The following is a 17,425-nucleotide window of genomic DNA, read 5'->3' on the forward strand; positions in this document are numbered from 1 at the left end:
TGTTTGTCTTCCCAACTCTTGGAATGCCTGGCACGTATAAGGAACCAGGTGAAGATTACTGAAAATATGGATGGATGAATGAAACTGTATCTCTCAACAATCTTGTGAGTTTATTAAGCATTACAGACATGTAATGCTTAATAACAAAAAACAAAAACAACGCCCCCCCCCAAAAAAAAAAGACAAAACCAGGAAACCAATGAACAATTCAGCTAAATAATGGCAGCACAGAGGCCAGAATTACTTTTTCACCTTCCTCGAACATTTCATTCCCCCTATTTCTTTTTTTTTTTAATTTTTTAATGTTTATTTATTCTTGAGAGAGAGACAGGGCACAAGCAGTGGAGGAGCAAATTGAGAGGGAGACACAGAAGCTGAAGCAAGCTCCAGGCTCTGAGCTGTCAGCACAGAGCCCCACGCGGGGCTTGAACCTATGAACCATGAGATCATGACATACGGCGAAGTCGGACGCTTAACTGACTGAGCCATCTAGGCGCCCCTCATTTCCCCTATTTCCTTTTGTCTTCAAAGAAATATTTTGTGGGCTTGGCAATAATTTCAAGTGCTTTTGTGGTGTACAGTTCTCTAGTGGTCAGAATACAGAAGCAACAACAGAAATCATGAAGGTAAGAAAGAAGGAAAGGAGGGGTCAGGAGAAGTCGGTTTCAGTTTTTCAAAAATTAAAACTGGAGTGATGTAGTATCCTGAGGACTAAAGAGAAAGATTTGGTGTAGAGGGAGCTATTAAGGAGATAGAAGAAAAAGTAATCCAAGGAAAGGTGGAAAGAATGGGTATAAATATACAGGGAGATGTGATGGTAGGGTTGTATGAAATGCGTTTCTCTCTGCTTTTACTTTTTCCAGGGAAATCGACATCAAGGTCATCAGTAAAAAGAGAGGATGGGAGAGCTGGTATGGTAAATTTGTGAAGAAAAGATATGAAATCATCATCTAAAAACTTGAGAGGATTCTTAGATTAAAAAAAAAAAAAGTAAAGTGAATGGACTGGAGAAATATAGAATGATCACTTGGCAGCACCAAATACTCATTTGAGGTTGAGGTTGGTGATCATAAATGTAAAGTGGATCACATTAAACAGGATGTGTTTTTCTCCAGGTTCATTCATTGCTAGTATGGAACAGGTGGAGAGTTGAATGTAACCAGGTCTGTGATTTTATCAAATGAAGTGAGAGGGGAGCAATTGTAAAGAATATATGCAAGAGTCAAATTGCATTCAGTTACCACAGGGATTCAGCTGATTATGGGTAGCGGAGGGAGGGTAAGAAAGAAAATGAAGAGTTTGGTGAAGGTCAGTAAAAAGCTGTGGGATCAGTGAATTTAGAAATCCCAGCAGAACTAGTGGTAAAGTCAGGGAACAAAAGGAAGACCATTGAGAGCCTAGCGTTTAATCAGAAAGAATGGTGTGCACAGAAGTGAATTGATAGAGAAGCTGCAGATTCTGATGATGCCCAACTTGAGTCTGTGGCAATAAAAATACGTAACTCAGGAGGGATTAGAAGACAAGATCAATGGTAGAAAGGCCAGAGAATGCTAATCATTCTCTCATCACTGGTCTACCTGTACACTCTCATCTGTGTTCTTCCAATTACAGTACTCAATTTGCACCCTACTAATCATAAATGAATATCATCTTTCTTATGAGACTTCTCAAGCCTGCACTGAGATAAATTTTATTATTTTACTATCATTTTAAACAAATGTTGGGGCACCTGGGTGGCTCAGTAGGTTGGGCATCTGACTTGAGCTCAGGTCATGAACTCACAGTCTATGGGTTCAAGTCCCAGGTTGGCCTCTGTGCTGACAGCTCAGAGCATGGAGCCTGTTCAGATTCTGTGTCTCCCTCTCTCTGTCTGCCCCTCCTCCATTCACACTCTGTCTCTGTCTCTCAATAATAAATAAACATTAAATTTTTTTTAAATGTTAATAGAAATGACACAATCCAGAAAGACTCATTTCACCATTTATTTGCTGTTATCTTTTATTCCCATCTCAATCACGGACTCAAATCTATTATTCTATATAAATAATTAATAAAAATGCAAAATAATATTATACCCTGTAATAATCTATTAAATTATTATATTATGGTAAAGTCAAGTTTATATTTCACTTTCAAATGTTATATATATTTTTAATATGTTTATTTATTTTGAGGGAGTGAGTGGGGGAGGGGCACAGAGAAATGGAGATGGAAAATCCAAAACAGGCTCCATGCTCACTGCAGAGCCCTACATGAGGCTTGACACAGCAGTCGATCTCATGACCTTGAGATCATAACCTGAGCCTAAATCAAGAGTTGGATGCTCAACCGACTGACCCACCCAGGTGCTCCCCCATTTTCAAGTGTTATATTTAAAAACATGAGAACATTAAATGGAAATATGAACTGAAAATATGAAAACTGATCAAATGGTGGAAATAATAAGAAACTGGAGGAAAAAAATCATATATGGATTATTTATTTAATCAGATATTCAGTGCTATATTAATTTCAAAGAAACAACATTCCTTTGTAAAAATTCCCTTAACAATTGGAATTGAAACTGTATAAAAGCATTTTATCCTACATATTTAGCTCTAGTATTTCATAGGCATATTGATACATAATTGAAGACATTCATGAATAAAGAAATGTGTGAAGTATATGCATCTCCATACCACACCAGGTTTTAAAAATATCTAGTCACAATACGGATATGCACCATCATTCTCATTATGAGACTATCTGGAGCTACAGGAAAGCCAAAACTTCCCCCAAGTACTTGAAAAATCTGTAAATACCATTCTGATAGCTATGTCTTAGCATTACCATATCTACCTCTACCTAGAACTGGCCCATTACAATCTTCACACAAAACCTCTGATGTCTGATGATACCACTGATAATTCGAAAAGGAATCCCTGTGATGTGCTGTCAATGTGGTCAGTAGGTACTATGGATTCTGCAGTAATGGATAATGCCTGCCACAGTGTTCAAATCTGCCAAAGTGGAGAAGCTCTTTAACCCCCAAATTTGTGATATGTTTATTTACATGACCTTTCAGGCAATATTTTGAATCTTTAGAGTACTACAACCATTTTTTTAATTAAACAGTTCTTTCATTTTTTTTCTTCAGAATAAGAAAATTCTGAAGGGGTGGCCAGAAATTTACTGGAATAATAGATACACTTCTGCTTCTATGAATTCTTACTCTTAGAAATAGATAAAATGTCCTCAAACCCTCTTTCCCCTTAGAAGCAGTATATTTGCTAAGAGTTTCTTTAGTTGCTCATGAATACAGACATATATATAACAGAATTACACCAAAGGCCTTCCATATATGCCTACACTCATCTGGGTCCTATAAAAACATACTAGACTAAAGCAGGGAAGTTTGTTTTATATACTTAAAAACCTAACGAATTGTATCTGGGGTATATACATATATTTTTTACATTATTTATATGTAATATTTCCAAAATTAGAATTTTTCCTAAATACATATTTGGAGCCACTGTGTAGTAATGTTCCAAATAGTACAGAACTGAAGACAGAACACGGTTGGATTGGCCACAGAACATTTATACTGACATCTGATCCTTAACATTTTTAAAAATCTCCAAATATATTCAAGGGCTGTTTTATTAACAGTGAAGATTCTACAGGTTTTCTCTGACTATAATGAACTTGACTAAGGGCAATAATGACCTAAAGACCTCATCCTCTGAAAGCACTACCATGCTTCACAAAATTCTTCACAGAACAGAGATCACCCTGAGCAAAGTAGCCAAATATCTAAGAATCTCTGATGCATAAGATGCACACAGTCCATTTATGCTTAAGAAAAAACAGTACAGCACAAATATGACTTTTATTAAAAAGACTTATGAAAAGACTACAAAAATTCTGAGGTTTGACCTACCCATCAGTCAGGTCACTTACCAGATATCTCCTCTAGGCACTGCTTAGCAGTTTTATTATATGATACATCCATCTTACTAGGACTGGTGCAGGAGTCAGCAGAGGGTAGAGAGGTGCCTTCATTTTCTGAATGTGATCTGAAATTACCAAAAAGACAGAAATAAATAGCAATTGCTGTCACCAGTGACTCAAAATTCCCTCGTTCAAGCAGAAATCAATACGTTAAAAGTTTTCTATAAGGTAAGTAATCACTTGCTTATGACAATGACATTCCTAAACTATCTGTAAGAAAAAGTCCCTATTTTCATATATAACCCAAGTAGGAGAGAGATATTAAATCAGATTTCTTAGGTTTATCTACATTTGAAAGCCTATTATTACCAATAGTTACATTCTGGGGGAAGAACAAAATGAAAAGATCCAAAATTTTCTGCAGTTTTAGATAAAGCCTGGCTAAGTTGCATTCTTGTGAGAGTAACTAATAAAAGTACTGGAAGTATCCTTAAAACTATTTTTTCCATGAGAATTCTAGAAAATATATCCTAAAACAGAAAGTATAAAAATTAACGTTGAATTTGTTCTGACCCACAAACATCACTATAATGTCTTAATTTTAGAAAAGCCAAAGTAAATCAAAACCAAATTCTCATTATTAAAATTTCATCTACTTTATGTTTTATATTTGTATGTATCCACCTGGGTATGTATTTGTGTGTGTGATTACCATGTAGAGAGCAGGTCTCATCAAATAAAAGCACACAACAGATGCACTGTGTATATTTTGATATTCTAATCTTTATGCATTGCTTCCTTTACGCACAAGAAAATGTTTTAAGAGGCATGATCTTTCCAGATGCATCCTCAAAATCCACACATATTTTATCAGAATCACCACATCTTAAAAAAAAAAAAAAGACAGCATGAACTATTAAGACAGAGGAGAAGGCAACCTTGAAGTCCCATTTGTATTACTGGGTTTGGACCATGACAAGTGAACACTAAATATTTCTTACTTTTAAAAACTATAGAAAATATTTAAAATATGTGAAAGAAAAATTCAGTATTTTTTTCTGAATCAATTTCTTTAATATCTATCTATCTATCTATCTATCTATGAGAGAGAGAGAGAGAGAGAGAGAGAATATGCATGTGTATGCAAGCAGGGGGGAGGGGCACAAATAGTAGGAGACAGAGAATCCCAAACAGACTGCACTGTCAACACAGCCTGCTTCAGGGCTCCAACTCATAAACAGTGAGATGGTGATCTGAGCCAAAATTAAAAAAAAAAAAAAAAAAAAAAAAAACTTANCCCCTGAATAAATTTTTAATTAATATGTTACTTTTATTTCAAATCCTGATGTTGTTTGAGAGAAAATAAAGTGTAATCACTGATATCAAAAATATTTTATAATGATCTGACATATCCAGAAACTCTGAAAAGCTCATTAGGATTTTAAGAAATCATGGAAGACTTTATGCTGTATATACGGATGAATGTGTATATATAAGAACTGATATATAAAAGAAAGGGCTATGTAAGAATTCATATAAATGGCCTCTGTTGATTTCTAGCGGACTGCCCTTATTTCACTCTAACTTAACACTGAATATAAAAAGCATGGCAAAAATAAGAAAGAGGATATACTGCTCAAGTGACAGGGCATAACATAAAGGCCAGTAAAGACCTCAATGTTGCTAAAATCCACACCTTTTAGTCTTCACTTTCCTTGATGTCTTGGCAGCATTTAGAACAGCAGACCATTATTCTTTTCATGAAATCATCCTACCCTGGCTTCTATGACAAAAACTTTCCAGTTTGTTCCCCATTCTCTCTGGATGCTACTTTCCCCCTCTTTTGCTCTCTTTTACCCAATCATTAAATGTTGTGGTTCTGGGTAGGGAAAAGAAGGGGATACAGAGGGCAAAATTTGTGGGTTCCTCAAAGCAGTGTCCTAAGCTTCTTCAAGTGTTCATTGTAGTCTCTTTAGATGATCTCAAGCATATTCATTGTATTCATGATTACCTAGCCACACACAAATTCCATATTCCAGCTCTAACCCAGCACTTTCCACTGAATCCCAGATGTGTAACACAGCTTTTTAATTGACATTACTTATTAGTTGTCACAAAGATATCTCAAACCAATCATGCACAGAATTAAACTTGTAATCTTTTCTTAATAAACATGTTTCTTATTCATGGTGTCTTGGGTGAAACCTTTAAGGAAACTATAAGGCAGCTTTGTGTGGTCTGATCTCTGTCCAGCTCTCCAGTGCCATCTTGTAGGTGACTCTTCTTATCTCTCTCCTCTGTGGTCACAAGACTTCTCTACCCACTTCTCATAGCCCTCTGCCTCAGCAGGACTTTTACTCTATTATTTTCCTTCTCTCTTCATCCAGTCAAGTTTCTCCCTTCAGTTCAACCAACTCTTAAAAAGCCATCCCTAATTTTCAGGCAACGTTCCAAATTATAAGTACTTATTTACTCTCGGTATCTATCCTGACAGTACTTCATATTCTTCCAGTGTGAAAGCTAATTATTTGATCAATGTTTCTCTCCTAAACTAGACTCCATTACCCACATATAAACTCAGCATTGCACCCCAACACCTAGATGTGGTCTCACGATATATTGCACTGAGGAAATATTTGATAAATAAATGAATAAATTTTATTAGTCATGAGCATAAAATAGTATACTTGGATAGCATGCGGAGGGAAGCATGGTGTAATGGTGCATACACTGAGTTTCAACGTAAAACTTGGCTAACTAACTAGTTATTAACTCATATGGCCTTGCTAAGTTACTTAGCCTCCCTAAACCTCAATTTGCTCATGTATGAAAGCAAAGAAAGATATGTGCCTTGAAAAGTAATTGTAAACTCAAGGGTTATTATTACTAAAGGTCTGGAAAGACATTCTCTTGAATCATGTGGAATTCTGGTCAACATTACAATGTAGGGAATATACCTGGCTCTCTGTGTAGTCCATTTCCTTTCTTCTCTGGCCCCCAGGTTCTCTTTTATCCCCTGTCTATTGATAGCCCCTCCTTCCTCAATACTAAAGCTCACCATAGTCAGTTCTTCTACTTGGGCTTATTTCTTGTGGGCCACTGTACCTCCCTGACCTGTTCCTTAGCCTGCTGTCTCTGAATGAAGGGATAAAATTCACTCAAGTTTTCTAAGGATTGTTATTACTTGCTGAAGAAGTTTAAATGGAGAGTATGTAGTGAGATTGGAGACCCCAGGGAAAGTTTACTGGCTGCCTGCCAAGAAGCCTCAGAAAGGCAGGGTGCCCTGGTGAACTGGCTGTGAGCCAGGATTGGCAGACTCAGTATTCATGGACTGATCTCTCAGAAGCTGAGTCACATTAAGTAGTTCACTGTGAGGCCTGTCTATAACCCAATGGCCAACTGGTTCTTACTAGAACAAGATCAGCAGCTGTTATAGGAGTGTGAATGCATGTGGTCATGCTAGTTACAAAGACTTAGAGAATCTCTCTCTAGAAAAATCTGTATCAGGCAAAAAATGTATTCTGAATGTGTTTTGAGAGTAGAAATTTTGCTTTCCTCTGAATAAACAGATCTTTAAAAGTTGCTCAGGAGCTGACTATGGCTATTTGCCTCAGCATATGAGAACTTGGTACTCAATTCCATCAGCTGTCTTCAGGCCCTGTTATTTGAGACTCTCATATTGGGGCGCCTGGGTGGCTCAGTTGGTTGAGCAATCGACTTCAGCTCAAGTCATGATCTCACGGTTCATGAGTTCGAGCCCCACGTCAGGCTCTGTGCTGACAGCTCAGAGCCTGGAGCCTGCTTTGCATTCTGTGTCCTCCTCTCTCTGCCCCTCCCCTGCTCAAACTTTGTTTCTCTCTCTCTCTCTCTCTCAAAAATAAATAAGTATTTAAAAAAAAAAAAAAGCATGCTCACTAGTAGGGGCACCTGGGTGGCTTCCTCAGTTGAGAGTCTGACTCTTGATTTTTAGCTCAGGTCATGGTCTCACAGTTCATGGAATTAAGCTCCATCTCAGGCTCTGTGCTGACAGTGAAGACCCTGCTGGGATTTTCTCTCTCCCTCCTTCTACGCCGTCCCTATTCACATGTGCTTGCTTTCTCTCAAAAATAAATAAATAAATGTTTTTAAAGTATGCACACTTCTAACAGCTCAGTGTTCTATCAGAACCCTTCATTTTATCTATTTTTTTTTTAAATCTGTCAGTGTGTATTTCTGGCTGATTCCCTCTTTATTATCTTTTTATTTTAATTTACAGGAGACCAACTGTTTATTTTAAATTTTTATTATTTTTAAGAGAGAGTGAGAGATGTGGTGTGAGCAGGGGGGGGGCGGGCAGAAAGAGGGGGAGACACAGAATCTGAAGCAGGCTCCAGGCTCTGAGTTGTCAGCACAGAGCCCAACACAAGGCTCAAATTCACGAACCATGCAATTATGACCTGAGCCAAAGTTAGACGCTTAACTGACTGAGCCACTCGGGTACTCCTACAAGAGATAATCTGATTTACCTTATTTTCAAGTTCTTTGGTATATTTTCCATGGTAGTCCCTATATTATCAACAATAGGGATGCAGGTTGATCAAGGAAAGGAACATGGGAAGGGTTAAATTTTAAATAATCATACAAAGGACTTACGAGTCATCTCAGTTTGCATGTACATGTAAATGGGTCCAGGTCTCTGGTCTACATATATTACAAAGCATCCATATCCCAAGATTTCCACTCACTATACTGTAAAGTGGTTTCAAATTTTAACCCCAGTCTCCAGTGGGGCAATCACTGCAAACTGGTAAAGATTTAACTTTTATACAAATGATCAAAGAAGTTCAGTTAAATCTCTGAAGTCTTCCAACATGTCCTCTCTTTTTGTGCATGTTTCACTCTGATAAAAATAAAAGGGTCTGGGGTTGATTCATGAAACAATTTATGAAGACTTCAGAATCAATAGTGTTCTCCAATCAAAGGGTTCATTTCGACAGACAGAGTAGATAATGCAGTGGCAACATTCACTGTTCCTACATAAGCTGATACTACAATTTCCTCATTCTGATTGGAAAAAGAAAAAATTAAGTGTCATGATATTCCTTTAAAATATTTAAAAGACATGAACCATGTAGACTAATTGCTGTGCATTTACAACATGGTCAACAGGTTACAAGTACCTATTGAAACTGTCAAATATAGCAATGCAAAACACCATATGTAGAGTGTTAACAAGCTAGGCTCTCAGAGTTAGTATCTCTTACTAATAGTGGTAGTGGTGAGAAGTGTAGACTTCAGTGATGATTAACACAAAAGTGATTTTCTGTTTATGTGCCCTTACCATGTGCCAAAGACTATGCCTGGTCTTTTTTTTTTTTTTTTTTTTACCATTTTACCATTGGTATATCACTTAAATGTTCCAATAATCCTGTTATGGAATGAATGTCTGTTTCCTCCCCAAAATGCTTATGCTGAAAACTAATCTCCAATAAGATGGAGGTGGAGGTTTTGTGGGCTGATTAGGCCTTGAGGAAGGAACATTCATGCCTGCGATTAGTGTTGTTATAAAAGAGACCTCAGAGAACCCTTTTACCCCTTCTACTGTGTGAGGCCAGCAGAGTGAGAAAATGGTCATGTATGAACCAGGAAGCAGGTGCTCACCAGACGTGGAAAGTGCCAGCACTTTGATCCTAGACCTCCTGACATCCAGAACCATGAGAAATAAATGTTTGCTGTTTAAGCCCTCCAGTCTCTGGTATTTTTGTGATAGCAGCCTAAAGAGATTAAGACACCTGTAATTAAGACACCTATAATGTAGGTGCTGTACATAAATTTAGGCTTCTAGAGGTTTAATTTGCCTTATATAACAAGTTGGTAGAGACAGTTATTCCATATGTGACCCTAGTTGCCTCTAAATACTGTTCTATTAACCACTACCCTCCAGTTTAACACCATTCGAATGCCTCTGGAGACTGTTTTAGTACATGTGAGGTCTCATTAGCTGACAGATACTTCAGTCACTAAGTTAATAATACACAATATTTGAAAATGACAATATCTACTAGTCTACCTTAAATATTATTTTTACTCTTTACAACCTTAAATTTGTACTCTTAAGAAAAAGAAGCTATTATATATACCATGCAAAGGAAGTCAGCAATAAGTCCTAGATACTATCAACCGCAAATTTCAAATTTTATAATATGAATTTTATAAATATGAGTATTTGCTCATTAATTTACATTAAAAATATATCCTCCCCTGGATTCATCTTAATATGGATATAGTCACATATGTAAACACAAATAGAGCTGGTTTGAGACAGCAACATCCACTAATGGTCTAATAGTTTGATTTATAAACCAAAAAAAGGCAAAGAACAGTAAATATCTTTCTAAAACCAGCCATGATTTTGCTTTCCTCTTTCCTTCCTGTTGGGAAGGCAGACAGGTCACAGCCAGGGCAGAGGACAGAAATGAGTCAGGATGAAGAGTACTTGAGTGTGGAAGTGACATTTGGTACTTCAGGGTGGGGTGAGCAAATAAGAAGATATACTGAGAATAATGGGATCTACATTTCTCAGTTACCAAAAGGAAAAACAAGTATGGATATATATATATATATGGATATAAATATTTAACATGTATGTATGTATGTATGTATGTATTGTCCTTCACTTATGAAGGGGTTACATTCCTATAAACCTGTCGTCAGTTGAAAATATCATTAACTGACTTAACATCATAGCTTAGCCTAATCTACTTTAAATATGCTTGGAACACGTGTATTAACCTCCGGTTGGGCAAAACCATCTCATATAAAGCCTATTTTACAAGCAAGTGTTGGATATCTCATGTAATTTATTGCATTCTGTATTTAATGTGAAAAGCAGAAGGGTCGTATGGAGACGGCATGGTTGTAATGCATGGTTTGCTGACTCTCGTGACTGCCTGCTGAGTGAGTTGAGGCTCCACCTGCTGCCGGGCATCAGGAGAGAGGACAGGACTGCATATCACTAGCCCCAGACGATACCAATTCAAAAGTATGGTTTCTGTTTAATGTGTATTTACTTTCACTCTCTTGTAAGTGGAGGACTATCTGTCTGTGTGTATGTATATCATAGACAGCTCACAGATACTGAGATAAATAACAATATAGGGGTGTGTGTGTGTGTGTGTGTGTGTGTGTGTGTGTGTGTGTACGCGTGTGCGTGCCTACATGTATTTTACCACTTAGGAAACCTGGGTTTCCAAATATCATTTCCTACAAAAAGAAATCAGGACTCCTCAGTGAAAGCTGCAGACAACATAAGCCTGGAGCACCCTGAGCCAAAAAGAAATGAAGTTCTCAAAGAATAATGTGGCACAAGCCAGCTTGAAGGGGATCCCAATAGGAAAACCTGAGAAATTTTAAGCATTAAACTAATCATATCAATGGATTAGAATCCACTGAATACAATGGGAAACCATTAGTCCATACAGTTTGAAGAGAGTAGGAGAGGGGGAGGGCGAAAGAAAGAGAAGGAGCATCTCTTTCTTAATAAAGAAACCCAAGGCAGAAATGTGGGAGGGATGACAGGATTAGAAATACTTTGGCCTCTGCTAAACTAAAATATTAATTTATGAAAAAAACCTCAATGGATGCTGAATCTTAGAGGTAAAAGAAAACCAAGGAACAGAATTCTTACAACGAGTCTCAAAACACCTTTCCTCAAAAATACTCATTGAATACAAACGGGGCAAAGTAACTCTAGAGTGAAAAAACACAGCAACATGATCTTAATCGAGGGATCAAATTTCACATCGCCCAAATGGCAAGTATCAGTATTGTTGCTATCTGGTAGGATGCGATGGAAAGAACACAGCATCACTTCTGTGGCATTCAAGGTAAAAATATATAATATGCATCTAATGATGAAGAAATATCAGACAAGCTCAAATTAAGAAACATTCTACAAATGCTTGTCTCCACCGCATCAGTGTCATGCAACTCAAGGAAAGACCAAAGAGCTGCTCCAGATTGACGGACATTAGGCAGAAATGCCAACCTGGTACAACAGTCATCCTGAATCAGCCAAAGGGATATCTCTGGAACAATTGGTGAAACTTGAAGAAGTCTCTGTATGCCCTGAGTGAAGTACATATCAGAGTTCTTTGTACTTTCTTGCAAATTTTCTGTAAGCTTAACATTTTTCTGAGAGCAAATAAAATATAGAAAGAAGAAACAGCAGTGGTTTGATTGGGAAATCTGGCAGTAAACCCCGTAAGCCAACTACAGAAGGTATTTGATAAAGCTTCTCTGCTGAGAGAATGCCAGCTCCTAGCACTATCCCACACAACAGGCCCTCTGCTAGTGGGGTCTCTATATTCCATCTTAAAAATACTGCTGTGTGAAGGAGTTTAAACTGCTACCCGATGCACATATATATCTCAAACCTAGCAAAAGACAAGCTCTCAAGGCAGGCATTCAATAAGCTGTACTTTGTACTGATGACCAATTATGCCCAGTTCACATAAAATCACAATTGCAGCATAATCTGTAATAGTAGCTGCAGGGCTTAACAAAAGCTTTTTCTGCATGATGGTGACCTGATCTCCATTTCAATCTTGATAAAAACTTACAGCTCCTCCTACTCAATTTAGTGATTCAACAAATTAGCCAAACTTAAAAACCATGTGCGTAAGCATTTTCAAAATTAATGTTTTGCCTTCTTTACCTTTTAGAATATAGTATATTCAAGTGTCAATTTTTCATGTCACTTCCTAGGCAAATCTGAACTCTCACAAAAAGTGGTTACAACAAAAATTTCTCCTGAGAACCCATGATTCTATTGTATAAGATACATGATGTGAAAAAAAAAAAAAGAAAACCTCTAAATTCAGACTTTACTGACCTAATTTTACAAATCAAGTGTGTATAGAGGGCTCCTCTTATATATAATTCATGGGTTTAAGATGCATGATGGTTTTCTTCTCTGTAAAAGTGTCTTGCCTTATCTATGTGTTGGGTTCTTTCTGTATGTGTGTGTGTGTGTGTGCATGTGTGCACACATGTGCATGCATGTGCAAATTACCTTCACTCCTGATTTTGCTCCCTTTGCCTTAAGATGTTTGCTTTATGTCCTGGGGTGCGTGGGTGGCCCAGTCGGTTGGGCATCCGACTTCTGCTCAGGTCATGATCTCACGGTTCATGGGTTTGAGCCCTGAGTCGGGCTCTGTGTTGACAGCTAGCTCAGAGTCTGGAGCCTGTCTACAGATTCTGTGACTCCCTCTCTCTCTGACCTTCCCCTGTTCACGCTGTCCCTCTCTCTCAAAAATAAATAAAACATTAAAAAAGAAGATGTTTGCTTTATGATCAATGCATTGTTTTCCTGGCATTTACTACAAGCAGTCATAAAATAAGGAAAAGAAGGTGGACCTCAAAGTAGCAAGTTAAGAATCTGGTTAATAGCTCTTTTGAAAATTATTGGGGCTACTGAAAAGACTGAGGTTTAGGAAAAATTACAGGTCTTTCTTTTCTCTTTAAATGACTATCAACCTCACTATTTGACTTCATATGTCTTTGTAATCATGAGCTCTAAAGTGATTAATAAAATAGCTATGCAAAAAAAAAATGACACGTGGGTAGACGGGAGGCATTTTTTTTTTTTAATGGAGTGAAGGTAGCAACTTTTGAACTCCAGGTAAGGAAAACAAGTCTGAAGAAGACAGAATAAAGGTTAAACAAGAATGAACACCAAGAAAGAACAAGGCAATGAAAAGCTTCTTTTCTTAACTATGTTCTTCTCCTTTCTCCTTCCTTTCTTCCTGTCATTGAATTCCTCTAATTAAAGTCTTAACAAAGCTACCTCTGAAAGTCAGGAAATTTCTCCCTCATGTAGCCATTAAACATATTAACCTACGCTGTCGTCTTCCATTAACGATCCAACTTACACACTGAAAACACAACAATTTTCCTGATCATGCTTCACACACTTGTGTGCTCTCTCTCTCTCTCAAACACACACACACACACACACACACACACACACACACGTACCCAAGGGCCTGATATTCAAGAATTTCTATTACAATTAGGCTCCAATCAACCTTCATTTTCCAGGAAATCTGTTCTACTTGCTGGCTGCCCTACGAATCTGGTATTCATCCTGTTTATGTGATTCTTTCAGTCTCACAATTCCTTCCTTGCCCCCCTCATTTCTGCATGCCTAAATCCCACTTATATTTCAGAACCCAGCTCAAGTGCCACCTTCTCTGATTCCAACAGCTAGCAGTAATTTTCCATGTTTTGAAGTCTCAGTGTACCAAATCTGGTTCACTGCTGGAGAGCTTTAGACAGCTCGCTTCATTTTGTAGTGATCTTTGAGTCAGCCTCTTGCCTAAGATACTGTGGACAACAGAAGGAAAATGACATATGGGATGTGTGATGTTTCATTCTATCCTTATTATGCCTTATACATAAGAGATATTTAGTAGGTAGTCACTGGAAGAAGAAAAAAATAAGTGAATGAATGTCCTGAAGAGAATATATTTCATCCTTTAAATATTTTAAAGCTTTTTATATTTCAATTAAACCATCTAGCTCATTTATAGGAAGAGATTTCAGAAGCTTCCTGTTCCATTATACATTGTTGCTGATTTTTCTATTCTTCTATAGCATGTGAGTCTAACCCATGTTGATGGTGTTTCATTTAAGAATTTTATTTGGTGCCCACGGTAGGTAGGTTCTGTTCCGGGCCACCCAAGTGTCATGAAATCATATTTATTAATGAGTTATCAAAATAGTAGCAGGGGTGCCTGGGTGGCTCAGTTGGTTAAGCATTCAACTCTTGTTATGAATCAGGTCATGATCTCACAGTTCACGAGATCGAGCCCTGGAACAGGCTCTGTGCTGACAATGTGAAACCTGCTTGGGACTGTCTTTCTCCCTCTCTCTGCCCCTCCCCTGCTTGCTCTCTCTCTCTCTCTCTCTCTCTCTCAAAATAAACATTTAAAAACTAATAGCAGAGGGGCGCCCGCGTGGCTTAAGTCGGTTAAGCGTCCGACTTTCGCTCAGGTCATGATCTCGCAGTTCGTTGGTTCGAGCCCCGCGTCAGGCTCTGTGCTGACTGCCAGCTCAGAGCCTGGAGCCTGTTTCAGTCTGTGACTCCCTCTCTCTCTTACCCTCCCCTGCTCACGCTGTCTCTCTCTCTCTCTCTCCTAGAAATAAATAAAACATTAAAAAAATTAAAAAAAAAACTAATAGCAGATAATGATGAACTTTGTGAATAAAATACAAAAAAAACCCTGAATGTTTCTTTGGACTAGAGGTTTGGAGATAGCTTCTGTGAAGAGGTAGCATGTAAGCAGAGATGTGAAAAGAAGTAGCCTGCTTTGCTCTGGAAGAGTAGTTACAGGTAGAGAGATCATCTACGACAAACACCCCAAAGCAGGACAGGTTAGCTTGTTGAGAAACAGAATGAAGGAAGAGATTCAGTGTCCTCCAGGAAAATGGTATGAGTGTTGCCTGTGGGTTATATAGGGGGCCAGATTTCTTGGCAAGGTGTTTGAGTTTCATTTCTTTCCAAGTATAATGGAAACCCAATGGATTGTCTTGTAATTTGGAATGACATATGTAATGTACACTTTCAGAATGTTAGAGTCTCTGATATATGAAGGATGTTATTGGAAAGGTCCCAAAGTGGAAGCTAGAAGACTTACTTACTGGAAACTAGGTAAGTACTAGTGGTGACATGACTTGGACCAGGAGAGGTTGGGTGGAAATGGAAAGAAATACCTGAATGAGGGTGTTCAGGGGGAAGAGCCAATAGGATTAACTGAAAATAGGATGTGCAGGGAAAGAGTGATTGAAAATGAAGAGTAAAACATGGGTTCTTTCCAAATTTTCTCCTAGTTTTCCATTCGAATAATCCTGCATCCTGAGCCTTTACTCTCTGTAGTAGTTTTGGTTACTGGCATTTGCCTAGCACTTGGTAATTTGCCTACTATTTGTTCCATAAGGCTTGGATTATAAAAATAAAGATATCAAATCTGGATGATGCCACATCATTCTCCCATCCACCTGACAAATTCTGACTCATGCTTTAAATCTTGTCTCTTGTCTTACCTCCTCTGTGATGCATGCACTGATTCCACCCTCATATAAGGCTTAGGAAAACTCTTCTACATTATTTCTTATATATACTTCCATAACAACAATGATTTTTTATTTTTATTATATTTTATCATTATCTCCAATAGACTCAGTTCCCCAAGGACAAAGTCTTTAAAAAAAAAAACTTTATAATTCTTTTAAAAATTTTTAATATTTTTATTTATTTGTGTGTTTGTGTGAGAGAGAGAGACAGTGTGACCTGTGAGCAGGTCAGAGTGAGAGGGAGACACAGAATCCGAAGCAGGCTCCAGGCTCTGAGCTAGTTGTCAGCACAGAGCCCAACGTGGGGCTTGAACCCACAAACCGTGAGATCATGACCTGAGCTGAAGTCGGACACATAACTGACTGAGCCACCCAAAAAAACCTTTGTAATTCTTAATATACAGTATTTGCAGAATGAGTGGTAAGTGCATAGATAAAAAAGTATTTGATGTTTTCCCTTTACCTAAACAATGGTAACTTGTCATTCTATCACTTATTATTTTTATTTATGTTTATTTATTTTTGAGAGAGAGAGAGAGAGAGAGAGAGCAGGGGGAGGGGCAGAGAGAGAGGGGGACAGAAGATCTGAAGTGGGCTCTGTGATGACAGCAGAGAGCCTGATGCAGGGCTCAAACTCATGCACTGCAAGATCATGTCCTGAGCCAAAGACAGAGGTTTAACCAACTGAGCCACCCAGGCACCCCTATTTCTCTCCTTTCCTTTTTTCATCTTTTTTTTAGAGAGAGAGAGAGAGGAGAGAGAGAGAAAGAGAGAAAATGAGCAGTAGAGGGAGAGCAAGAGTGTCTTAAGCAGAGTCCATGCCCAGCATGGAGCCTGATGTGGGGCTCGATGTCACAACCCTGAGATCATGACCTGAGTCAAAATAAGAATTGGATACTTAACCTACTGAACCACTGAGGTACCTGATCATTCTATCGCTTCTTAAATATCTCTGGTAGTCACTTTAATACTTACAAAGGCAGCCCATTCCATTCAAATAGGATTAAATATTGGGAATTTTTTTACTTAAAATTAAAAGATTCTTTCTTAAAATTTTGACCTTCAATTTCAGTTATATCCACTCATTAAGTGGATAAAGATATACTAAGTTCAAAATCACTTTTATCACACTATAGTGATAAATGAGTTACAAAACTTAATTTAGAACATCCTTGCACTGTATAGGAAGTAAGACTAATATGAAATCCATTAACTTCCAGAACTCAACATTATATTTTTAGAACTCTGACATTCAATTTGTAAGATAGAATATTAGGAAGCATATATTAGAGTCCCAGAAGGAATAATTAATAACCTAGCATGACTTAGAAGTGGGCTGAAGAAAGGGGAAAATATCACCATCAGGCATCAATCTTCC

At 37.8% G+C, this 17,425-nt stretch overlaps 1 protein-coding gene across 1 annotated transcript in view; it reads right to left on the reverse strand.

The window, feature by feature from the left end:
- Positions 1–17,425, reverse strand: part of NAV3 (neuron navigator 3) — a 256,522-nt gene that overhangs the window by 175,286 nt on the left and 63,811 nt on the right. Inside the window, exon 7 of the mRNA XM_077770208.1 lies at positions 3,943–4,058. Within this exon, the coding sequence (XP_077626334.1) occupies positions 3,943–4,058 (116 nt within the window). The remainder of the gene's footprint in view (positions 1–3,942; positions 4,059–17,425) is intronic.

The sequence above is a fragment of the Crocuta crocuta genome, unplaced genomic scaffold, assembly GCF_008692635.1.
Source record: "Crocuta crocuta isolate KB4526 unplaced genomic scaffold, BGI_CrCroc_1.0 scaffold317, whole genome shotgun sequence".
In the NCBI taxonomy this organism is placed as follows: domain Eukaryota; kingdom Metazoa; phylum Chordata; class Mammalia; order Carnivora; family Hyaenidae; genus Crocuta; species Crocuta crocuta.